At 38.6% G+C, this 26,798-nt stretch overlaps 1 protein-coding gene across 8 annotated transcripts in view; it reads right to left on the bottom strand.

Annotated features, from left to right (window-relative positions):
* The window catches only part of RBPJ (recombination signal binding protein for immunoglobulin kappa J region), a 218,205-nt gene that overhangs the window by 78,748 nt on the left and 112,659 nt on the right, over window positions 1-26,798 (bottom strand). For 2 of the 8 annotated variants that reach the window (XM_057309827.1, XM_026514548.4), the window contains exon 1: window positions 26,245-26,507. The exons of 2 other annotated variants lie outside the window; for them this stretch is intronic. In XM_057309827.1, coding sequence (XP_057165810.1) covers window positions 26,245-26,264 — 20 coding nt within the window. In that variant the 5' untranslated portion in view covers window positions 26,265-26,507. Of the gene's footprint in view, window positions 1-24,633; window positions 24,788-26,244; window positions 26,625-26,798 lie in introns of those variants that run through there. 4 more of the 8 variants (XM_057309828.1, XM_026514549.4, XM_044389756.3 and 1 more) reach the window with 3 other exon arrangements.

Raw genomic sequence — 26,798 nt, 5'->3', positions numbered from 1 at the left:
GTCATTCTTCCAATAGCCATGATATGTGTGAGTTGTACAAAGTAAGATCTTTTGTACTCATCTTTGTGGCAGCAAACACTATTTCCTAACAGCGGACCTATAGAAAAGTACCATGGTTTGTACAGTTTCATCAAACTCAATTTGATTGTATTCACACTCTAATCACAAAACAAAAAAAGGCCTATTCCCCCCCAAAAAAAACCCCAAAACAACCCAAGTGTCCATGGCATATGGACAGATTTTAAAATATATATATACATATAGTGGAATACTAAATGGAATACTATTCTGCCATAAAAAGAAATTCTGACACATGCTACCTAAAATGGATGAAACTTGAAGACATTATGCTGAATGACATAGCCAGTCACAGAAGGACAAATACTCTATGACTCTACTTATTATGAGGTACCTAAAGTCAAATTCATAGAGATAGAAAAGCAAAATTTTGGTTTCCAATTTACTCATCAAGGCTCAGGGTAGGGAGGAACGGAGACTTATTGTTTAACGGGTTCAGAGCTTCAATTCAGGAAAATGGAAGAAGTTCTGGAGATGGGATGGTGGTGATGGTTGTACTTAGTAACACTGAACCGTACAATTAAAAACGGCTAAAAGTTTAAATTTTATGTGATGTATATTTTACCACAATAAAAAAGTGAACACACCTTATAGAAATATATCAGTGGATAGTAACTTACCTTATTCCTTATATTTTAATAAAAATTTCCCTTATTTTTCCCAAACCTATTTTTCATTCTATTTTTATTATCTTCATAAAAAGTGCCACCTATGCACTCAGAGAGCCACAACATTCAATCTTTTACCTTCTCATCCTAAGCCACCAAGACTTACAAACTGATTTTAAATCTGTACCACTGCTTGAATCTGATTCCTTCCTCTCATTTCTAATGCCCTGGCCTTCATTATAGCATATGATCATTTTAAAAGCCTCATAGCCAATCTCCTCCATCCTCAAAGACCTAGCGTTCACAGTTCTTGCTCTTGAAATACAACTCACATGTAAAACCTCTGGGTGGGGGGGGGGGGTGCCTGTGTGGCTCAGTCAGCGTCCGACTCTTGGTTTCAGCTCAGGTCATGATCTCAGGGTTGAAGTCAAGCCCCAAGACAGGCTCCGTGCTCAGCAGGGAGTCTCCTTGGGATCCTCTCCCTCTCCCCCAACTCGTGCTCACCTGCGCACACACGCACATGCATGGTCTCTCTTTTCCGAAAATAAATAAATCTTTAAAAAGAAAAAAACCTTTTGAAAGGCTTCCACAGTCCATTCAAGTTTAAACTTCTGAACAACACATTAAAGAATACTTGTTATTTGGTCCAGCCTACCTTTGTAGACTCATCTTCCACAAACCCCTTCCTTCCTATACTCTACATCAGATTCTTTACTCCCTCTTTCCTCACTGTATCTACTAGGCCCTCCTGCCTCCATGCTTTTACTCATGCTTCTTTATCTGTACAGAATCCCCTTGGGTTTCCACTCCTATTGAAATCTATTCATCAACTTTCACATACTGCTATATATATGGGTGTAAGTAATATAAGCTTTTGGAGAACAACTTGGCAGCATCTATCAAAACTATAAATGAATATATCCCTGCAATTCCACTTCGAAGTATGTCCTACAAAAATACTCATGCAAATGTGGCACACAAAGATATTTACTACAGTGTTGTTCCTAAAAGAGAAATATATCTAGTTGTACACCAAATGGGAACTGGCTAAAAAAAATTCTGTTATACCTATATTATAAATATAGAATACTACACTGATTAAAAAAAAAAAAGAGCAAACTAATCCTAAATATATGCCAAGAAAAGAACTCAAGAGTTACCATTAAATTTTAAAAATAAACATAACACAGAAGATATGAACACAATATGAGCCCATCTGCCCTGAAGAAAACCCAAACTATATGTATGTACTTTAAACATGTTAGTACACAGAAAATTGTCTGGAAGAATATACCCCAAATTTTTAACAGTGGTTACCTCTGAGGAAGGGACTTCTTATTTATCATAACAATGATATAGGAATATATTCTTGTATTAATTGTGTAACATGTCAGTAGGTCACAGACAAGCAGGAAGAGCCAACACAGACAGACGAGACAGACTCACTTCTGATCTATCTGGCCTGATATAGTTCCTACTCTTATTTAGCCAATGATACAGAACCTAACTGAATGGCAGTGGCTATACAGAGCAAAAGCACATGCAGCCCACCCTGGCACAGATTTACCTTGGCACTCACAGCTATGAGTAACACACCTGGGTTCAGTTCTAGCAGAAAACAGCCACATTCTCACTAGACCACTACTCAGGCTTACCTTTCAACTGACTTTCTGTTTTCTTCCATTTAAAAGAATGTTTACAAACAGTGGCACTTGGGGCTTGTGAATAAACTCATCAGCCTCCCAACAAGAACTACATCCTGACTAGGAGGGGTGAAGGACAGAGTCAGTACCTAGGTTTTCCCGAACAAAATTTCCTGCCTCCAGATTTCCAGAACTCATCCTCCTCTAGCATAATTCAAAAGTTTAAAAATAAGAAGAGGAAGAAAAAAAATCCGTGCTGAAGTTTGTCTGAAACCCTCCGTCTGAACGAATCATTTCTTCTCCCATACCTCCAGGTTCCTTGTGAAATGTCTCTGATTTATAGGAGCCATTGTGTTCTCCTTACATTATAGTTATGAGCATTGATAGATTCCCCATTGAAAGCACAAACTACTGAGGACTAAACTTTCTTAACTCATCCTTTATAAAACTTAAGGTGTTCAAAATTCTTGTCTGTACCAGGTTTTCAAGAAACAACTCTGAATACCATTTGTTGAAAATATTTCAGTGTATGATACTAGACAGTTCACAGATGGGATATTTTTAACTTCAGGAATAAAAATGTCAATAGGCAACATCAATTCAAAAAAGACTCAATAATAAGTTTTAAATGGAGTTCCATTTCAATTTATTTGGCAAAATGAAAGCTTTGAGTTGGAAGAGAATTCTCAAAAACCACAACATGTCATGGACAAAAGTATGAAGTATAAAACTTCCCATGGCTTTTAAATAGAAAAAAGTTCTTCCCTATTGTAATCTAAGGATAAAAACCTGTTTGTGTTCCCTTCATATCGTAAGAGCCTAAATAAAATCACAGTTTCTACATATTCTGATTATTTGATCAGTTTTCTATATAAATCTTTGCCAAAAAATGAAAATACAAATTTCATTTACCACATTTTATGTATGCCTTCCTTGTGACCTACATTTGGTGGCAAAAACACAATCCTGTCTTCTTATATTTTGTATTAAATAAAATTGATAGATGTAAAAATTACTGAAAATGTTAAAACTTACTGAAAATATTCCTTGGTAATGGTATATGTTATGTCATGCTCTGAAGAATACTGTGAATTATAAGAGCTAACATTTATTAAACTTCATGGGTAAAAAAGATTGTCTAGTATTATCTCATTTACTTACTACCAACTCTGTGGGTAGGTATAATAATTCCATTTTATAAGTACAGAAACTGAGGCTTAAAGAAGTCAAGTAACTTGTAGAAAGGAACATTTAAATGGCAGAGCCAGAACTCGAAGGCTGGTGTGATTCCAAAACTAATACTCCCCTGCCAATCATCTTATGCAATTTTTTAAATCCAACCAAAACAAAAATAAACTCTCTTTTTCTACAATGTAGGTTACTCTGCTGTGAATTACTTCTTAGGCGACTGGAAATAGGGGAGTGAGGCTGGTATGAAAGGAAGTCATGCTGGCATAGAACACAATTTTTCCTAGCATGTTAATGTTTTGAGGCAACTGGAACAAGCTCTTTCACAATGAGAGATAAAACCTTAGCCATAGATAAATATTTCAAGGAAAAAAATCTGAAAATCCACAAAAGTACTTTCCTTTCTTATAAGTAGTGGCTGATTTAGTGGCTTCAGGAATTGTTCCTCTTTCAGCTAAGTTCCACCTATTTGGCAAAGGTGCCTGTGCAGATGAGGAAGCTGGGGGAAAAAAAAAAAAACAAAACACTCCCCCCTGTATTCAAACACTGTATTAATGAAGAAGGCTACACATCTTGGATTAGATTTTTAATTTTAATGAAAATAGGCTCTTACAAGCAGTGCCCTTCTGTAATCTACAACCAGGAGGAGGCTGGAGCTCAGGTTTAAGACCCCAAAGACTGATGGTAATACAAGGTACACAAAAGCTAGTCTTTTGTTTTTTTATTAGAATTGCTATTGGTTTGGGTTGGTATTTAAGAGCAGTGTTCCATGGATTTTCAGTAGTCTGCCCCATCCCTTATGCCCCAATATAAGCTTTATTACTTTCATGGCAGGATTTTGCAGAATTCAAGGTCTGTCAATATATATATGGCATTGTGGCAGAAACTCCTGCATGCATGGGACAAAACGATTCCTATGAACCTTCGCATATATGGACTTAATAAAATGCCATGGATAGTTTTTTTCGTTTGGTTTTGGTTTTTAGAAGCTGTGAGATAAACTCCAATCCTACAGACAAAACAATGAAATGTACGTTAAAACTGCTATCATTACGACAAAAATGCAGAAGTAGAGATTAATGCTACTTTGAATTTAAAACAATTTAAATGACTTTTTGTTGACCTTTAAAAAGATCAACAATATCATAAACAATAACTTATTGTGATCCCAAAGTAGACACACAAGAAAACACACACACACACCAAAGTGGCTCTTAGCATACTTCCCTTCTTAACTAGAGAAGCTGATGTTACACAGTGACCCTACTGAGTAATCTATTGCATAAAATAAGGCAGTAGGTTCTATCCAGCATACATATAATTCCAAATATAAAAACATACTATCAAAACAGGAAGCAAAAGATAAAACATAGTTTCTATAAAAAACAGGCCATCTAAAGATATTTTGATAAACACAGTTGCCTTGAATTAATTGCTCAAAACATAAAGCATTCAAAAAAAAATTGTTTCAAGTGATGCCTGGAGACCTAAGTATGTGGTTAAATGGGTTCTGGTACCAATTCCAACATGGGGAGGGGGTTTCCCACACCAACAAGCAATTCTCTGGACACCAGCAGGATGTCCTAACGGTTCAGCTTAATTCTGACAATACCCGGACAGACAGATCCCCCAGATGAACAGTTCTGTCCCACAACACTGTCCCCCATCCCTACTTCAGATGCTGGTCACAAGTCAAGGTTATCACCTTGCGCTTCAGACACAGACCAGCTATAGACTGGAGGCTCCAACGACGTTCTTGGGTTTGACTGATTCGCGAGTGCAGCTCATAGTACTGAGGGAAACACTTACTAGATTTCAAGTTTATTATAAAAGGATTTAACTAAGGAACCACCCAATGGAAGAGATGCACAGGGCAAGGTATGGTGAAGGGGCAAAGAGCTTCCATGCCCTCTCCAGCCACAACACTCTCCCAAGTGAAACCTCCCAAGTAAATACCTCACCCCCAAGTGTTCACCAACCTGGAAGCTCTCTGAACCCTGTCCTCCTAGGTTTTAGTGGAGGCTTCAGTACACAGTCATGATTTATTAAACCACTGGCTTTTGGGAATTGGTTCAACTTACAGAGGTGGTGAGGAGGGGAGGAGGACTGAAAGTTCCAACCCTCTAATCACACCGGTTGGCTCCCCTGGCAACTAGCCCCATCCCAAGGTGCTTTCCAAAAGTCATCTCATTAACACAAGAAACCCTTATCACTCTCAGCGCTTAGGAAATCCCAAGGCTTTTTAGCAGCTGTCAGCCATGCAATATGAGCAAAAACCAAAATATATATGAAAAAGACAGTGCGGTCATCAGATTGATCAAATACATATTTCTTATAAATCACAGTATCACAGTGGTCAAATATTTACATCTTTTTCTCACTGATCTAAATATCAGGACTTCATACTGCCCTACTTCCCTATCCCTATCTGAATATCTTAGTATTTATGTATTTCATATGTCAGAGATCACATATTAATCTGCATAACAGTACTATATTTATTGTTTAAATCAACAGCATTGGGAGAAAAGTTACGCACCTTCATATAATAAAGCAAAAATTTTTCAAGTAGCTACTTAGGTAATCCAAAATGAATGTGTAAAACATGTTAACTCCTGGAAAGTTCCTTTCCTTTACAATTACATTTAGCTCAGGCAAATAAATTTGTTCATCTTTCTAAACTATCAATTTAGAATAAAACAGTTATTCAAAATCATGTTTCTTACCAAGAGTTGGCCTGCCTACATTTTTTATCTGTCCCCATGCAAATCCAGAAGCCACACAAGCAAATTATTACTTTGCATACATCCTCATCTCATACTCTCACACCCAGTATCTGTTCTCCACATCAAATGACAGCAACCCTGCATTTACCACTGGTCATGCCAAAACCCACAGGGCTATCTCTGACACCCCTCTTTACTTCACATACCGTATGTAATCTAGGCACACTCTGTCTCAGGATCCTTACAAGTGCTGTTCCTACTGCCGGAATGTTCTTCCCCCACATGCATGCATGACTCAATTCTCACTTTATCCATAAGGTTATTGACTCAAATATCACAATCTCAGTGAGACCTTCCATAAGCACTTTATCTTGTTTCAACCTCTTCCTAACATGATACTCCCTATCCCCAACTTTTTCTTCTAAAGCCCTTATCTCAATATTTCACTTTTTTTTTTGTCTCTCTCTCTCTCACTCACTAAAATGTATTTTTAGTATGACTTTTTTTTTCTTCAAGTAAATTCAAACTCATGACCCCAAGCTCTACTGACTGCACCAGCCAGGCACCCTTTCTCACTAAAATATAACCTCTATACACTGACAGAGATTGTTTGGTTTTGTCCACTGGCATATCATAGTACCTAGAACACAGATAATGCTCAAAAATCTTTGAATTTAACACTAGAGCTCATTCTATGTCAGATGATCTCAACCTGAGGAAAGAGATGTCCCACAATGTGAAGGATTGGTAATGCTGCCCTAGCTGACTGATTTGTTTCAGCATATCACTAATTGCCTACTTCCATGAACTGAACTCTCAGAAAAGAGAAAGGCCTTAGGATGATTTCCTCAACAAAACAGACATTGGACAGAATACTAATAATCAAGCATTCTAAATAAATAAATGGCAGAAGGGTATCTCTTTCCTCCTAGTATTCGTTCTTTACCAAGTAAAAATAACATTAGCTAATCACATGAGAATACAACAAGACAGTCAAGGGGCACCTGGCTGGCTCAGTCCATACAGCATGCAACTCTTGACCTTGGGGTTGTGAGTTTGAACCCCATGTTGGACACAGAGCTTACTAAAAAAAAAAAAGAGGGAGACAGGACAGTCAAAGATAAGATAGAAATAACCAAGATAACTTAAAAAATATAAGTTTACATGTATTATCAATAATAACCTGATATTACATATAAATTTCAACCCAGAAATATTAGCAAATGACAGTATAAAGCAATCACAACTAACAAGATACTTAAAAAAATTAAGTACCTAAACACATACCACATTACTACAGGTTGTGATTCTTCCTCCCCAGCAAGGTTTTAAAGTCGTGACTTTCAACTCGGAACTTGGAAAATTTAACTATATATGTTTACATGCCTCTTTTGCTTGTGGTTTCCTATAAAATAGTGTAAGATAAGAAGCCACCTACCATGGGGAAACGCTTGTTCTTCCTGCTATGGTAGAAAGGGCTGAAATATGACTTGGGGAATAACATGAACATAAGCCAAAATGTATTTTCTGTCAGTAAATTATTGTATAAATATACACACAAAACACAGCTGAAAATCATGAAGACTATTATTAGAAAAAAAATACACAGTGTGGGAAATTTGCCATATAGGTGGTAGTAGAGATGGCTTTTCTAATATGCCTCAGTTTATAGTCTTTGCTGACTTCTGAATGAAATGCAAAATCTTCTAAGAAAGTATCTATGTGAAAATATTCTCAACTGCAAATTCATTCCACGGTTAAATATTTCCTGAGTGCCTTTTACATAACAGGCACTCTTCCAGGTGCAAGTGATAGAGCAATGAACAAAAAGACAAGGTGTCTTCGGGAGGGAGCTTCTTTGGTTTCTTTAATAAAAGCATTTTATGGAAAATCAGTGAGAGCATTATCTGCTCAGAGACTGCTTTAACCAAAATAAAAGAAGATTCCTGTAAAGAGCTTATTGAAATCCCATCATACAAGAACTCATTCATTTCATCTTTCATTAGCAAGCAACAAAAATGATGACAGAATGGCACAAAGTACTACCAGATGTTATGGATATGGCCAGTTTTATAAAACAATGTATCTTCATGAGATAAGGAGTAACCAAGAAAATCTCCTGTACCAGGGAGGTCTGCTCTTTATCTGGTGGCAAAGCACTTAAAAGGGTTGTGAAACTTGACAGTTACTCTTTCTTCTTATACAAAAATGTCCCAAAATTGATTACTTTTCCTCTGAAGACAAGCAGCTTCCTGTAGTATGCTATCTAGAAGTTATTTTTGTAAAATTAAAAACACTTAAGGTAAACAATGGCTTGTCAGCTAAGAAAAATCACCTGATTTGCACAGAAATAAAATGAACTTGAATCTAGCCCTCTGAATCACTCTACCACAAAAAATTAACCAAGATTTTAAAAAGTAATGACATGTATTATGTACACTTATCCAATTTAAAATATAGCAAGGTGGTTTTTAAATACAGTGGTGCCATTAAAAAATACCTTGTGAAGATAAAAAGGGATTCTTCCATTCTATTAAAGTATCTTTAAAACCTTACTTCATTTTTATCGCAATATTTGTTAACATTGCAAACTTCTGTACACATTTTGATGTGTCCATTATTAAAGTACAACAGTTCACTGTAATTACACAATTGTGTAAATCCACAATTAAATATACCGGGGTACACGTTAACTTTCCACAGGCTCAGGGGAGCAATCAGAAGTCTAGAGACTGTGATACAGTACAAAACAGAACAAAGTGCTGCATGTGTCACACACAGCTGTCGCAGTGCACAGATAAGACCCCAAAGACACGCAACCTTCTCTGGCTTCACAGGAACTAACTAAATCCACCATTTCAGTGAATCGCCCCAAGCAAAAGATATGAAGAATCAAGCATAAACACCATCCCTTCAGGAGAAAAACAATAAAGACTCTCAATCTTAAAACAGGACAGTCAATGTGAAAAGACCGAGAAGTTAACAGAACCAAATTCATCAATGTCCTCATAGTCACAGCATTACTGAATGTGCACCCACCTCCCCAACAAAACCCCTTTTAAAAAGCACCCCAAAAAAGTTTCATCCCCTTCCCTCCCTGTGTTCCTTCCAATCAGTACCTAAACAAGTCAAGCCTATTCTACCTTTAAAAGCACCATCACAATACCTACAGCTCCACTCATACCAAGTTCATAACCACTGTTCCTAAAAGAGCTGTCTCCACGTCCTCACCCATGACAAGCCACGTTACAGCTGCCACCACTCCACTGAAATTGTTCTTACCAAGGTCTTTCAAGTCCTAAAGCTGGTGAACACTTGGATTTATAGCAGTTGCCCTCTTTCCAGCATCCGACACAACTGACTAGTTTTCCCTCCTTCTAAAAGTACTCTCTTCATTTTTGTGACACTACATTGTCTAGGTTTTGTCCCACATCTTTCATTATTAGTTTTTTTCCACTGGTTTCCACACCTCTACCCATTCCTTAAACGTTGATTCTCACCAGCAGTTTGTCCCTGCTTAACTCCAACTCTCCCAGGGTGGTTTTGCCCACTCCCAAAGTTTTAATTACCATCTAACAGTCTTCAGGTCTGTCTCTCCAACCTTGACCTCTCTCCTGAGCTCCAGGAACCACAAACCTAACACATACACATAACTGGCCACCAGATATCTTCATCTATCTCTTACGAGGACCTCAAACTCAACACACTCAAAACCAGAAACTTCTCCCCCCAACACCAACTCCTCTACTATGCCATTTATCTCAGTGCCATGTCATCTCAACAAATGGCACCAACGCCCTGCCCCTGACAACATGTGTAAAGCACCAGAATTTTTTTTCTTGACAAATTTTTGATAGCTCCAAAGTTGAGATGATCTACCGTAACTCTTACAACTTGCCCTGACCAGTTATATTAAAAGTAAAGCCCAGCCCTATCTTTCCAAAAGGCAATCTGTCTTCACTTATATCTCCAAAATATTACTGGCTTTCTTTCAGATGTCATTAAGAAATGACTTCAAAAAACGAACATTTCTTGCTAGTGAGTAAATATAGCCTACAAATGTAAAGTTCTTAGAATCATATTGACTGTGGTTTTGAAATTTCAGGAGCTTAAGTACACATGTGAATCTCCAATACATGTGTGCACGTGTTTTTAAATTTCCAACAGAAAGAAAACAGAAGGGGGAAGATAATCCTATTAGTAACAAGTAAAATCTCCATAAAAGCTTCACATTAGAGCTAAAAAAAGATGCGATTTTATAATTATAAGCCCCTGCATCACTGTATTCTCTGAAAATCTTCCTCATACACAATGGAAACCTATCCTTATGCCTAACAAAACTCCCAATGCCTCATAGCACTGGATGGGCTGGTCATCTGACTAGACAGAAATGAAAATAGCACACTGATGTCAGAGCTAATGAAAGTCAAAAAGTGGAAGAGGTAGCTAAGGAATCCCTGAAAGGACAGCTGAAGCATTAGTAGCCGCTACTAATTTCTCTAACACAAACAGATTACCTTCCCCAGGAGCGTGGGAACTATACACACTTCCAACTTTTTACAATTTCTCAAATTCACTAAGTCATTTTATCATCTGCATCATATTCTATTACCAGGTGTGATCTTTCAAAAGGTGTGATTAGGAAACCATCCAACATAAACATGAACCTCAGTAGGCAGTATTAAGGACCAGTGCTAGGAAAGCCATCTGTTCGATGGAAATAATATTTCTACTTCCCTAGTGATTACAGCTATCCATAACAACTGTGAAATCCCAAGAGAAGAAATTTTAACTGCCTCCAAACTAATTATTCATATAAACTGGCCAAGAAATTAAATGTTACACAAAGGGCTCTCTAACTCCTAATATTTTTTGGCTAATTATTCCACTGGTACTCTACATCTGCTCTACTAAGATTTGGTTATGAATCAGAGGTAACTCACAGAGAATGCTTTTATATCTAAAAGTGACTACAGATAATAACTACAATTCACAAAAATTGGTATTTTTAATGTGCAAAAAAATCACCCTGAAAACATGTCCCACACAACAGAGGAACAGATGTTACTGCCAAAGTTTAAACGTTATTACTAGAAGGAATCAGACTAAATTTAACAAAAAAAGTTCATTTTAACAACGTAATTTTTTAATATCTTCAATACTCAACAATTTATGATCAGGAAGCGTGTTAAGTACTGCCTTTAAAAGTAAAGTGAATCTATTATAGTGATTTAAATATATAAATAGTTCAGAGATTTGCAAATATATATTCTAAGACATTCAGAAATACTGGCCATAATCCCACATATTACTGTGGTGGGTTTTTTTTTGATCACGGATCCTCATCTGTTCCAAATGTCACTTCTCCACCCTTTCTTTTTTTAAAAATAAACATTTTCTAGAATTCTTTTGAGAAATTTATCTTCTAGATATTTTGATAGAAAATACCACAACTGCTTTTTTTCTTGTAGCTCAACTCTAAATGTGGTATTTAATATCTCGGAGTAAAACTACTTCTAGTAACTTAAGAGTTAACTATTTGAACCTGTTCAGTAACTTTTTAAAACCATAAGCTTTTGAAATAAAAATGAGTATATGCACTGTGCCTTAAACGATCGATACATATGAGCTAATCACACCAAACAGAAAATACGTTAAGTTCCAAACAACCCAACACTTCTAAGGGTTTTAGACAGTAGACACAGGTAAAGATCATTCACAAGAGCTATTATACACAGCAGTTGTTGAGTAAAAATATTTGATGACAGAACCCCATGTCCATAAAATATGTTAAAATTACAATTTACCTTTACATATATCCGAATAATATGTTTAGAGAAAGAATCATCAAAGTAGTCAAGAAAAATATTTCAAATTCCTTCAGTCATAAGAAAGAGCAGTAGCAAAAATGACTGCTCCTAAGATTACCAGAACAGAAACACTCTCTCAGTTTGTACTATCCTAACTCACCCCCCTCAAAACACATTTACCCTTAGGGATTCACAAATAACAAACACACAATTCATTTCAACCGTGGCTACAATTTGTAAGCCGCCTTTCATTGCTCCATAAAGGCTTGTCATTGTAGATGCTCGTCGGTTTTTAAGCCACATCCACAGCTGCTGTCTTAGAAAAACAACATTTGCAGCAAAAACTTTAAAATTACATTTTTATAAAACACTTAGACATAAAACAAAATTAAAAGTACTCCAGTACGATACAAAGAATGAATGTATCTAGAGTACCAAAAGCATGAGACTCAAGGCATTCTTAATAGTAATACTTTATTCATTACAGTACAAGAATTATTTCCTAAGTTCTCTGACACACATAGTATCATGCTTAACTTAAAGCCTAGATCAAAGAGGTATTATTCACACCAAAAAAAAAAAAAAAACAGTGAAGCAGAGATATCATCAAATTACTTAGTGAACAGAATCTGTTTCACAAATTCCCGCCTGTGTTCTGTAACTTTTCTTCCAAAATCATAAACTGAAATGCAGAGACAAAAATCCCACATAAAACTGTTCTAAAAAATAAAATCTACTTTTAAAAATCCCACATAAACCAATTCCCTGCTCAACTTCATCCTCCTTCCTCAGATCTTTACTCTGGCTGAACTGAGGAAAGGGGGATTTTCTGGTTAGAAAGCACAACCAATCATGTAGACAAGATGCCTAAAAGTTAATCTTGAATTTGGGGAGGGGGGCTGTGGAGAGGAGGAATGCCCAGTAGCATTATCACATACTAGATTACATAATCATTAGAAGATGCTCATCAAAATGAAATTGGAATCCAGAGACATGAGTATGAATTCCAACTCGCCCACCAACTAGCAGGTAAATTTGGTTAAATTTCTATAAAACAGAATAATACTAGCTTCCACACCAGACAATGGCAAAGGCTAAATATAACAACAGATCTCAAGGCTACTGAACCACATTCAGGTAAAAGATTATATTTAAAACACATTAGATGAATCTGTACTAATACTGGGAGCTCATAAAACTTTATAATATACAGGAATATAAGGATTTCAAATCAGTGAGAAAAAGACCATTCAAAAGTGATGTTGCTAGAACACTTCACTGGTTCATTCATTCATTCAACAAATACTGAGTATCATCTATGAACCAAGCACTCTATTTTAGTAGGGCAGAGAAAAAAATCAAAAGGCAAAGAATACATATCGTGAGAAGTTGATACATGCAAGTGAGAGAAATAAAACAGGAAGGAGTACAGAATGTGGGATAAAAAGCAGGAACACTGTAGTAGAATGAGAAACTACTAGAAAGGAGACCAAGAAAAGGTGCCAAGCAAGGTGGCTACCCTGGAGTGTGGTATCCTACAAGCCAAATGAAAAAAATGTTTGAGCAAGAAGGCAGTGATCCAAGATATCAAATGCTGATCAAGTCAGATAACATATGAAAAAAACTCACTACTACATTTACCCATAGAGGGAACTGGTAAGTGGAGATGAGCAGTTGTTGTTGTTGTTAAGATTTTATTTATTTACTTGACAGAGAGTGAGCAAGCACAAGCAGGGGGAGCAGCAGACAGTGGGAAAGGGAGAAGCAGGCTCCCCACTGAGCAGGGAGACTGATGTGGGGCTCGCTCCCCTGTGATCATGACCTGAGCTGAATGCAGAAGCTTAACAACTGAGTGCCCCAAGAGGAGCAGTTTTGTTGGAGTGATGGAGATAAAAGCCTGGGTGACACAGGTTTAGGGAAAATGGAGAGTGGAGACAGAACTCTCCATAGGAAGTTTGTTGCAAAGGAGAAACAGAGAACTAAAGGGGAGCGTGGAATCCAGAGAAACAACACCATGTTTATATACTGTAAAGGATGCTTCAAGAGAAAGGTAAAACTTGAGACCACAGACAGGGAAGGCTAGGTGGCTACTCCAATGTTCTAGAGTAGCTGAGAAGGGATGGGATCCAGTGCACAAGGGAGAGCTTGCCCTTCCTTAAAGAGTTCTCACAGTAATTTACAGACTTCAACAGGCATCAGAATCACCTGGGAGGCTTGCTGAACTCCGTATCTCCAGGGCTTCAGATACAGGAGGTCTGGGGTGGAATGAAAGAATGTGCATTTCTAACAAGTTAGCCTACTGCTGCCCTCCAAGGATGTCATTTTAAGAACCACAACTCTATACAACAGAAGAGAAGATAGAAAAAATGGAGTATATGAAAACAATACATCTGGTTATACATTTAGAAAAAATAAGGTCAGAGTCTACATCACATAACACACAGCAAAAAAAAACCAACACATCAACCAACCAAAAACCTCCCAGAAGGGTTAAAGTGATAAATCATTTTTTTAAGTTGTAAAAGAACATTTATAAGAAAAACAAAAGAATGCTTTCATAATCTCAGGGGTGAGGAAGACAAGCAAATCACAAAGCCAAAGGAAAAACTACAAATTTGACTACATAAATATTTTAAACTCACATAAGACAGTAATAAAATTGAATGACAAATGAAACATTAGGAGAAAATACGTCATATAAGTTGACAAAAAGTATCATCTGGAAAATAAAGTTCTTACACAAAATAAGAAAAAGACATTTCATCAGAAAAATACAGTTTCAAATACATAGTCAAATCTAACTTTGAATGCATTTATTTTTAAAGTAATCAAACAGTAAACCTAACACTTCATCTAAAGTAATAATTTAATATAATATCCTTTTCCTTAAAGTCTTTATTAGAATTCTCTCTGGTACTGCTCGCCACCTAGAAGAGAGCTTGGAAGCTTTCAGGTGATTATCATTTAGGTAGAGACAAACAAAAGCTCCTTCAGTACAGGGAAGGCAATGAACGGCAGAGGCAGAAGTGAAGCTTCGTGAACTTGAGTTAAATTACTAAATACCTGACCCTCAGACTTCTTATCTATAAAATGGAGATACTATCTCCCTCAATGTAGTTGAGGACTCACCAGATACTCAACAAAATGTCAATTCCCTAAAACCCCTTGTTTGCTAAACTACTGACACTTAATAAACAGAATGTCAGCATTTCAAAAAAAAAAAAAAGTTGAAGACTATACTCCCAATTGTTCACAGTAGTTAATTTCCTGGTGGACGACTACAGCGGCTGATATATTTAAATAACTTTTGAATTCCTTATATACATTTTCCAACAGAAAAAGTAATCTAAGTGTTTACAGATGACATTAATTAACCCTTATGAGAAACTTCCACATCAACATAGTCACTTGCCTGAATTAGAAAAATAAGCTAAAAATGAGATGAAAAAATAAATCAACTGCGTATCTAAGCTACCATGTTAATTTAAATTCTAGTGTAATTTAAGATATTTATTTTACCAACTGACAACTTTCAGGAGTTACATCCTTCGAAACTAAGTTTAAGTGCATGATACGCTACTATTTCATGTAAAAGATTTCCCCTACATTGTGGGGGAAGGCCAGGATGAAAAATGGCCTGTTTACCAATAATTAGGAAATAATCTTTGAAAGCTACAGCTACCAAATTTTTTTTTAACATTACAATAGTGAAGTGCCAACTCCCACTAATTCAGTACTATCCATTTAATCAAATGATGACACTCATTATTACAAGCTGTAAGTAAATTACTAAAACTATCACTACTACCTTTGGAATGCTGAAAAGGACTTAATTCACTTCCCTGACATTTGGTTAAGCACAGATGACAGATACAACACACTTAATGAATTCCATAGTCAGGGAGTAATACTGTCCTGACACATAAACTAGAAAAATCCCTGCATAAAAATCACCAGGTTTATAAATGAGTCCATCTTCCAGTGTAAAATTTCAAGTTATGGCCTCCTTTCCTATATGACAGTCTTCTTCTTTCTAAATCTCTTCTTCTATCCTTCCCTTTTCTCTAACAGAGGCTCTGGAAACAATCAGCTGCAATTTAGTGCACGCGGCAGAACTAAGATGCTAGCGAGGCAAGAGGCAGGGACTGGGGTGAGTCAGGTGAGCCGGAACCCAGGCTGTTCTGGAGTAGGGAAGACTAAAGCAGAGTGGGTGACAAGTGTGCACTGAGAACAAATGTGTTCTAAAAGAGGCCACCCTGGTCAATCAAAAATATAAGATAGAAAACACAAGCAGCATCAACAACAGGAAAACAGCCAAGGAGGAAAGAAGAGGCAGGCTCAGAGCTGACCGTTTATTAAGCAACACTGGCAGCAGCCCTCAAACCAAGCTTGGGGCTGAGAGATTGGTATTCTTGGTGTTAAGTTCATACTCATAGGGAAAAAAAAGATCAAAGCAAAGTGCATGTAACATTAAAAAGCAGCGGGGTGGTATAAATAGAAAAAAAGATCAACGCAAGTCTCTCCCCAAAAAGCAAACCGGAACTAGTCCCAGCTCAATCACTGAATATGTCTCAGCCATTAGCCAACTGGAAATTACTCAGTCTGTCCGTGCCTTCGCTTAAGTAAGTAGTTAATTTAGGGGTGCCTGAGTGGCTCAGTAGGTTAAGTATCCGCCTTTGGCTCAGGTCATGATCCCAGGGTCCTGGGATCAAGCCCCACATTGGGCTCCCTGCTCAGTGGGAAGCCTGTTTCTCCCTCTCCTTCTGCCTCTCCCCCTGCTTGCGTGCTCTCTCCCTGTCAAATAAATAAATACATGAAATCTTAAAAAAAAAAAAAATAGTATTTACTTTGGAACACATGATTAGCAAGGTCTTTTCCAGCTCTGAAGTTTCCTGAATGTAATGGGAGTTAATAATCTATAACATTTGCCACACAGGATATAATTACATATTATGGTATGTTTCAGGAAGAATACAATATACCAAAATGTAAATAACATAGAATCACAGCATCCCTACAAACCATACTTCATCATCACCTTTCATTAAGTCCAGTAAGAAATAAATTCCTACAGTGTCCCCCTTTAACCATAAAAACCATCGCCTAAAATCTAACCACCAGGCTTCACTGTCTATACATTTGGAGACAGGGAATTTATTTGGTCACTTGAGCAATTTCACTGAGCTTTCCTTCAGCTTCTTTCTACAGGACATATTGGAGCGCCTGGGTGGCGGAGTCGTTAGGCGTCTGCCTTCGGCTCACGGCGTGATCCCAGCGTTCTGGGATTGAGTCCCACATCAGGCTCCTCCGCTAGGAGCCTGCTTCTTCCTCTCCCACTCCCCTGTTTGTGTTCCCTCTCTCGCTGGCTGTCTCTCTCTGTCAAATAAATAAACAAAATCTTTAAAAAAAATTATACAGGACATATTGTAATGGCATTATGCTTTTTCTATTTTTCAATACTCTAAGTTTTTTATTTACTGTATGTTTCATATTCCACTTCAAAAAATATGGCCCCAAAATTGCAGAAAGCAAACCATAATCCAGGAGGTCAGTTTCTCCATGAGTTCTTAGAGAAACTAATCTATGCTGAATGTCAGATTTATCACTTAGATTAAGTGCCACCTAGTGGCAAGTTTACATATTAAATCCATTCAAGTCCTATTCATCTAGCAAATAATGTTCCAGCTGGTAACAACTGCCCCATAATTAAAAGTAAAATATTGTAAAATAAGTAAAATATTGACCCTGTCCTTACAGAGGTGCCTGACAAATCAGACTTAGAAAGGGAGGTATACTCAATACAGATACATTTATATAACTGCAGGAAAGATGTTAAATGTTACAAAACTATGCAAAACTGTTACCGAAATATGCAAATTAAGTATTCAGCATTTGTTCAAAACCTAAAAGAAACAAAGCACTGTTATGTAGGTTCTCTTGTACCTGCTCACCTCACTCAGACTTTCCCATTTCTAATTACTTCACCTAGCTTTATCATTTGTTTTTTTTCTCCCACCTTCCCTTATACCCTTCCCTGTTCCTCCATCTTATCCTTTAAATTCTACTCCAGATAAGGGGAAGAAAAGGACCTATTTATTGAGCAGGTACTACTCCCAGAACTGAGCTGGGCATTTTATATCTCACATCTCATTTAACCTTCACACCAACACAATGAAGCATTATTTTCCCCAATTTTTCAGACAAGGGCAAGACAGAAAGTGAAATGCTCATAGCCACAGATCTATAGTGCGCTGATTCCAAAGCTTCCGATACTATACTGTCTCAAAATGAGCTGCTCTGTTCTTTCTATTCCTAGGCCTGCTATCACGAAGATCAAACCTTGATTATATTCCTCCTTTGTTCTCCATCCACCCCAATCTATTTTACATTAATTACACCCTGCCTCACCTCTTCAACAACATTCAATGCCCTCCTACGCCAAACCCTGATTGATATCCAAACCCTTAACTTTGCACTCAAGGTCCTCCTCCAACAAGCCCCAACCACTTTTCCAGTTTTATTTCCTAATACCTCTATCAGCTCTCACCTTTTCTACGAACTCTCCTCCAATTAAGATAATCATTCACACCTGTGTTCCCACCAACATTATACATGTCACAGCACTTATAATATCCCTTATTATAACTATCAATACACTTTTCACTAAATCATGAGCTTCACCAGACAACTTCTTGGCCATCTTTATAAGACCGCTAACACAGCAGTCACACCTATTATGTGCTCAACAATTGTTTCTTTAAAAAATATTTAAGCAGTTATAAAGGAGAACCACTAAAGCATGGTTATAGGTGTTTCCTGTAACCCCTCTCTTCATGACTGGGAATCTCAATGTTTCTGCTTCCTCCAGTTGCTGTGTGGATCAGGAGCTTTGTACAGAACTATATAATGTTTTGAATGAAAAAGTTTCTCCTACTCAAACCAAATTAAATGATTGGAAAACATGCTGCAAACTGTAGACAATACAAAGTGCAGTGGTTGCCAGGGGTTAGGGGTGGGAAGGGGATGAGTAGGCAGAACACAGAGGACTTTTAGGGCAATGAAACTACTCTGTAAGATACTATGCTGGTAGATACATTTACATTTGTCCAAACCCAAAGAACAAAGTCTAATATAAAGTATGACTTAGATAATAATGTATCGATGTAAGTTTATCAATTATAACAAATCTACCACTCTGCTGGGGGATGTTGATAATGAAGGAGGCTATTTATGTACAAGGGCAGGGAGAACACGGGGAATCTGTACCTTCCCCTCAATATTGCTGTGAACCTAAAACTGCTCTAAAAAATAAAGTCCATTAAAAACAAACAAACAAACCAAAAAAGCAAACAAAAAAACATGGGACGCCTGGGTGGCTCAGTCAGTTGAGAATCCAACTCTTGGTTTCAGCTTAGGTCATGATCTTGGGGTCATGAGATTGAGCCCCCGTGTGGGCTCCCCCTCAGCAGGAAATCTGCTAGAGATTCTCTCCCTCTCTGGGTCCCTCTGCCCCCACCCCCCGACATGTGCACTCTCTCTTTCTCTCAAATAAATAGTATTTTTTTTTTAATGGTTATGTTAGCAAAATAAGGCCAGATCTTAGTGGGTCTGCAGTTTCCCAATAAGGGAACAAATACCCTTCTTCCAATTATGCAAACCAGCTGAAAGCTAGTATGTTCTGTCTGGAGCAAAACTAGTTCCAAAATAAATTTTTCGGGGCACCTGGGTGGCGCAGTCGTTAAGCGTCTGCCTTCTGCTCAGGGCGTGATCCCAGCGTTCTGGGATCGAGCCCCACATCAGGCTTCTCCGCTAAGAGCCTGCTTCTTCCTCTCCCACTCCCCTGCTTGTGTTCCCTCTCTCACTGGCTGTCTCTCTCTGTCAAATAAATAAATAAAATCTTTAAAAAAATAAAATAAATTTCTAATAATAAATAAAAAAACCCTACAACATTGGTTCTATATAAGGCAACTAATATTGCAGTTATATAACACAATCTTTACCACGCTAATAAAAAATAACAGGGCTTCATAAAGTGATAAATATTTTTCCTGGTTATATAAACTTTTTATGAGAAATACACTCTTATTTACAATTCTATCATCTAATTAACAATGAGCAGAAAAAACATTAGCTCTAAGGCCAAGTTAAAACTATTGAATATAGAAAAGGAAGCGTGGAAGGGGAGTTAAAAAGAGTCGACTTGATTTTCTGGTATATTCCAGCTAATAGCCAACAGGTGCAGCATTTTTATCTCACGGCTTTTGCAACTTAGGATACCTAAGCAGCAGTGGTTTCTATATTGTTTTTATAAACTTTATAGTGCAAATATTTCCAAGACTGCCATGAGCATGACCAATCTGAAAAGGTGTCATGCTTATCATTATACACTGTCTCAACATAACAAACCTACACAAATATTTATGCAGATAGGTAATTACTACCAATTATACAACCCAAGTCAGAGTGCCTCTAATGCTTATTTTTCCTCAGAAGTATGCTCAGGAAACACATTATCCTTCTCATACTACTAGGATATCATTTCATTCCCTGAAGCAGAAGTAGGCCTAATGAAGCATACATGAAACCATGATGTTACGCCAGGCCTAAGGGGCATCCAGAACTGTGGGCAGGGTATATGAAAGATGGCAGCAGTCAGACATTCAACATTCCTACATTATTACGGCTGTCCAATCAGAGAAGACAGCAGTAACAAGCAGACCCCAAAAGCTGGGGGTGACTCAATGACAACATCCATGGTCAAGCAGTAATTTACCAAATATGTCTGCTCAAAATGCCAAGGCACATATTTCAAGGGCTGCGGTCCTCTGCACTAAATACACTGCTGCCTTCCTAAAACATGACCCACAAACCACAGGTTACAAAATAAAAAGTCCATCTTGAACCCTGCCTGTGAAAGGTTAGCAGGAGAAACCATTTGTTACAATGAAAATATTTGTATACAGTGCTTTAGTATTTATAAATCACTTAAATACATATTGTTTTATTTAACCTTTATAATTTAACATATTTTACCTTACTTGATAGTCCCATGCCTGTCAGATAAATACAACAAAATGATCATTCCCTATCATACAGAGGTAGAACCTGAAGCTTGGAGAAATTCGTAACCTGTCCACAATTCCCGAGGCTTCCTGAAAATCAAGATTATCAGGTTATTATTTGGTTCCACGGCACGGCTGCCCCCGCAAAAGCAGCAGTCCACAGAGTCTTAAGTTTTAATGTACATCCCTATGCATCTAAGGACTTAAAACGTAAAAATAATGGAACCCTTTGAAAAACACTGGTAAACCATACAAAAAACAGAATGTGAAATTTAAGCTTATCAGTTTTGTACAAACAATACAGTATAATCCAAAAGGAACTTCTGGCTAAGATTTTACTATAATGTTCTCAGAGGCTATGAGAATGCCTGTAGCTGAAAATATCAATTCCTTTGGGTACCTCAGCAATTAAATTCCCTAGAGAATCAATACATTCCCTATGTACATCAAATTCTGCCTACAGGAACCAGGCTGTGCCAAGGTTTCAAAGTACTCTTGAGTCATTTGTTCAAAAACCTTTTTTTGAGTTTAAGAATATATAAATGGTTATGAAAAAAAACAGTATCTGCCACCAGGTAACAAACGAAAAGCCTTTGAGTATGACAGATAATTACAACTTAATATGACACTTCCAAGAGAACTATCCTGAGTCCTCTAAGAACACACCAAATGGGCACTGAACCCAGCCTGGTAGATCCCATTAGAATATCCTTGGACCTAAGTCTTGAATAATAACCCACTAATAACAGCATTTTTCGTGTACTGGAAGGCATTAAACTGCTAAACCCATCCAGGGAACTACAGATTTTTAAATATAGCCAGACCACTGACTATTAAAGGAAAGAAAGGCATACAATTCAGCTAGAGAAAAAGTAAATGAAATAGTTATAGAGGATCCTATATGCTGAGCTAGCTAACATTTTTTGAGCACCTGCTATGTGTTCAGGTATCCTACTAAATGTTTTCTTGCATTCAATCCTCACCACAACCCACTGAGCTAAGAATAATTATCTTGCAATTGATGGAAAAGGCAAGGAGAAGTCAGATCACTTGTCAGTGTTAAGAGGTTTTTAAATGGCAGAGACAGAACTGGAACCCAGTCCGGATTAAATCCTAAAATGTGAGCTCATACTCTCTACTCCACTGCCTCTTTAATGAAGGCTGCTAGGGGGAGCCATTGAAAGGTTTTTAAACTAAGAAGTGAAGTGATCAGATTTGCTCTTGAGACTGTGTGGAATCTGGATAAGGAGGTGAGTCTACAAACAGATAAAGGAAGCTGCCAATGTTTATGCTAACCCATGTGAGAAATTATGAGAACATGAATTGTGGCAGTAGGGATGAAGGACACGGATTCCAGAGATTTTCAGAAGGGAAAATTTTCAGTTCTTACTGCCTAAACGTGAAGGGTTAGTGTAAAAGAGGAATCCAGAAACCTAGCTTGGGGAACTTAGCTGGGATGTTGTATCATCTACCAAGAACACAGAAGCAACAGGTTTCGTTTGTTCAGAAAGTATCTATAGAGCATCTCCTAAATATAAAACACCTTCCTAGACCAAGGGCCAACCCTGAAATCATGGTCCTGGTTGTTAGAAAATATACTTTAGAGCAAGTGCCAAAGCATTAAAAACTGTAAGGGATATTGAAAATAGTCACTACTGTTAACAGATCTGGCCCAGAGTCTAATGAAAACATTCTGCGCCACCATTTTAAAAACATATTACCCACATGCATAAAATAAAAGTTTAAAATCACCACATGCAAAAAACAGAAGAGGGAAAGCATCCCATAATTTTACAATGTGTTATTACATATGAGTTTGACAGATTTTCAATCTCTTACACAACAAATACACCACCCTGTAATTTGTTTTACTTATCCTTCTCCCTTTAAGCTTATAGGAGAAAAAATGTATTGGTTTTATTACCCAAACTATAATACATATTTTCACTTTTTTTCATCCCACTATCACCACTGTGACTTGCCAAGAACTTCATGCATAACCTCCTACTTGACTTCCTATAAAATATGACCTACTTCACACATCAGCTTATTTCAGTGACAATTCCTAGACTTTAACCACACCTTTCATCCGAAGATGCTCTCTGCAAATCCTAAGGCACAGGAATCCTGTGCAGATGTGGCAAGTTATTACAATTCCCATTTTACTACATAGTTAGGAAATTGGCCCAGGGGAAGTAGAGTAACTTGGAAATAATCATAAAGCCAGATGCCAAGAATAACAACTTTTAGTCAATCCATGAGAAAATACTGCCCCTAGTTGAAATAACATGAAATTTAGTATTAGGAGGAAGCAAAGATGTTTTAAAGCCACATCCTAGGTTTTTAAACTTTATTTTTTAAAATGACCCAATCCTAGAATTAAGATTTGTAAGAACTTTCGAACACACCATTTTTCCCTAATACCTTATATCCATCCAGAGTGCCAAAGATTATTTAATGAAGTACAGCTGGCAAGAGTGCTTTTCTCCCAAACCATTTTACCCTTTTAAAGACACTGATATAAATCTGTTGTTATCGGACAATAGGTAACTTTTTAATAAAACTATTTAAATAATCTAATACATAGAAGCATATATTAGAACAGATCTGAAAATACAACAAGTGAGCATTTTGTATTTTTTTCCTGAAAACACACTCTGCAGACCGATCTGCAATATGCATGGACAATAAATTTAAAGCTTTAATAGTTAATAATCAGAATGAAAGTGTCCCAACCACAACTCATCCCGTATGTTTCCAAATATGCTGCTGTTTGATATAATTTAGTAAAAGCAATGTTTTATATGATCATGAAATAAAGGTCTTAATTCAATTTAGAAACAAAAAACACAACTCAGTTTGTAAAAGTTGCTTTTATGATGTTTGTGTGATCATTCCTACAAGTCAGAACAAAATACCTTCCATTATTACACCATATTTATACTTTTGTTTAGAGTCAGAAAAAGCGTACTCAAGATTTTACCTTCAAAAGAATCATTATGCACAAGGAACAAGTATGGGAGACAAATGATTACGGGTAAAATGCACTCATGGAACCCAGACTGCAAATTTTCACAAAACCCTCACATATCAATTAGGAAGTAAGATTTTCCATTAATTAAAATTCAAACTACTAATTCTAATCACAGCCTTCAAAAAAAAAAAAGTTTAACAACATTCCTCATACTAAATCTTGTACACCCTCTACTAGTAGCACTTTATGTGGAACTTTAGTTTATAAAGGAAATGACACTCACAAATGGTTCTATGGGTAACACAACTTCTATAATTAGTGATCAACTAGGAAGAGGAAAAAAAAACCCAATTTCTGAACAATATATCAATCTAGTAATCTGGTAAATTGAATACTTCTTATACCCAGCACCAGAATATTCAGGCTATTTAAATAAACCACAGCACCCTCCCCCCCACACACACACAACCCCCAGTTTTACATTACCATAACAATAAGCACTCTGAACAATTTAAAGCTCCTTTAACACTAGAAGTGACTTTACCTTACTTAAGACTATTACTTAAATGTCTTTTAATTGCATTTGATTAATGCATTCCACAAAGATTCTAGAAGCAGTGTTCATCAACCAGAAACTGCACTCTTAAGCGTGTTCCTCATTTCAACTCCAAAGATGGTACAGAAGGGTTGTCACAAATCTACAGAGCAAAAGCACATAATTATAAACTATCTAATGATTAAGAAAAAGTAAAACATTTGTACCAAACTCCCAAGCAGGATGCCTCCCTTTTTCCTTAGGCAACAGGGGTTACTGGAAAAATAACTAACTCTAGACCTATAGTCTAGAAAATGCTGAAATTTTCCCCACGAATATTCAGAAGACTTTAACATCAAAATTCACGCTACTACTATTCACGTACCAAATGACTAGCCAATATGGATATCTGAAACTAGTCTCGCACACCAACAGAAACAAAACAAAACACCTCGCACCTCTTTTAACCTTCCTACAATACCCTCAGGCAACCCAGAAGCAAAACTACGACAGCTGCCCTTGGCCTAGGCCATCAGAAACGGCCTAAGAGGGGGCGGGGGTGGAAGAGCAATAACCAAGAGACCAACTCTTTTTCCAGAGCTACTGTTTCCAAGCAAAACAACCATGGGCCCAAAGAGACCGCGAAGAAAACTGGAGACATTGTAATCCCGAGAGAAAGAGGTAGGTGTGTGTGTGTGTGTGTATACACACACACACACTCCCAAGAGAAAAGGGTGCGGAACGCAGAGGAGGAAACTAAGTATCCCCATGCATCTTTAAGACCCACAAAAACAACAACAAACCGTAGGGTCTGTCTGCGCGCAGAAGCACCAGATGGAGTCCCCGAGGCTGAGACAGTTCAGCCGACATACTCCGTGGGTAGTGGATAAATCAACGGATGATGGGAGGGGATGGGGGGTGCCAAGCGAATAAGCCACTGAATGGGGGAGACAAAGACTCCGGGAGTGATCAAGTACCAAACAGAAAGGTGAGAGGAAAACACGTGAGAAAAATGTTAAGAAAAATTAAAAGACAGAAATCTAGCGCCTGGGCTGTGGCAGGTCACTGAATTGCCGAATAACGAAGGGCACAACAAAGGGGCACGGGAGGAAGGACAGCTGAGGGGAGGAGATGAAAAAGGGATGCGGGGCGCGACGGGTCGGACAAAGCGCCCAAGGCGATGAAACAAAGGGCCGGGGGTAGAGTCGCGGGGGGCAGCAGGGAAAGACAAAGCGCCCGGGGCCGGGGGCACCGGCCCGGCGAGGAGACGACGACCGCCCGGAGGAACAAAGCTGCGCGGGGCCGGACCCGCGGGCGGAGGCGCAAGAGGCGCGCGACCCGCACGGCGCCCGCGGGCCCCGCGCGCCCGGCCGCACTCACACCCGCACCCGCCGGCGGCGTCGCCGCCGCCCGCCCTCACGCGCCGGAGCCCGAGCCACGGCGGCGCAGAGCGAGCAGCGCACCGCCACACGCCGCCGCCGCCGCGCTCGACGCACGCGACGCCACCCCCGCGGCCCCGGACGCCAAGCGCGCCACGGCCCCCGAACACGCCGCCCGCCGCGGGCTGCGAGACGCCCGCAACTTTCCCGATTCCCAGCGCTCCGATTCCCCCAGACTTACCCTGTCACAACAGGCGCCATCTTCCACAAACTCTCGCCAAAACTCCAACCCTCGCGAGATTCCCCCTGACGCCTTCCCTAGTCCCTCTCCCCCGCCCCTTCCCTTTTTCCTCACTCCTCGATTCCACCCAGCCCCCGCGCTTCTTTTCCCCTCGCAGCCGCCGCGAAGAGCCAGACGCCTCGCGCCGCCCGCGGAGTAGGGGATCCTGCTCGCTGCCTTCCCTGGAAACCTACCCAAGCGATGGAGCATGCGCAGGCGGCTCCTCCGCGGGCGAGCCCTCAGTGTGGTCCATGGGGAGTGCTCCGGTTATCCGGGTTTTGGGACGCGCCCTGAGGGACGTACGTGGAGACTGAGGAAAACCGGAGGGGATTACAACAGGGATGGGGAATGGAGGGGTCAGGAGGCGGGGCCGAGGGGAAGGGAGGAGGGGTCCTGGGAAAATCTGCCGCGTTTCACAGGCCTAGATGAAACACCTCCTCAAATGGGTGTTTTCCAAGTGGCTTCCCGCTCACTCTGGTTCCCAGCCCTTTTCATTCATTCAGGCGTTCATTGGA

This window comes from Ursus arctos, unplaced genomic scaffold (genome assembly GCF_023065955.2).
Source record: "Ursus arctos isolate Adak ecotype North America unplaced genomic scaffold, UrsArc2.0 scaffold_9, whole genome shotgun sequence".
NCBI lineage: Eukaryota > Metazoa > Chordata > Mammalia > Carnivora > Ursidae > Ursus > Ursus arctos.
This window is presented reverse-complemented; position numbering and strand designations above follow the sequence as displayed.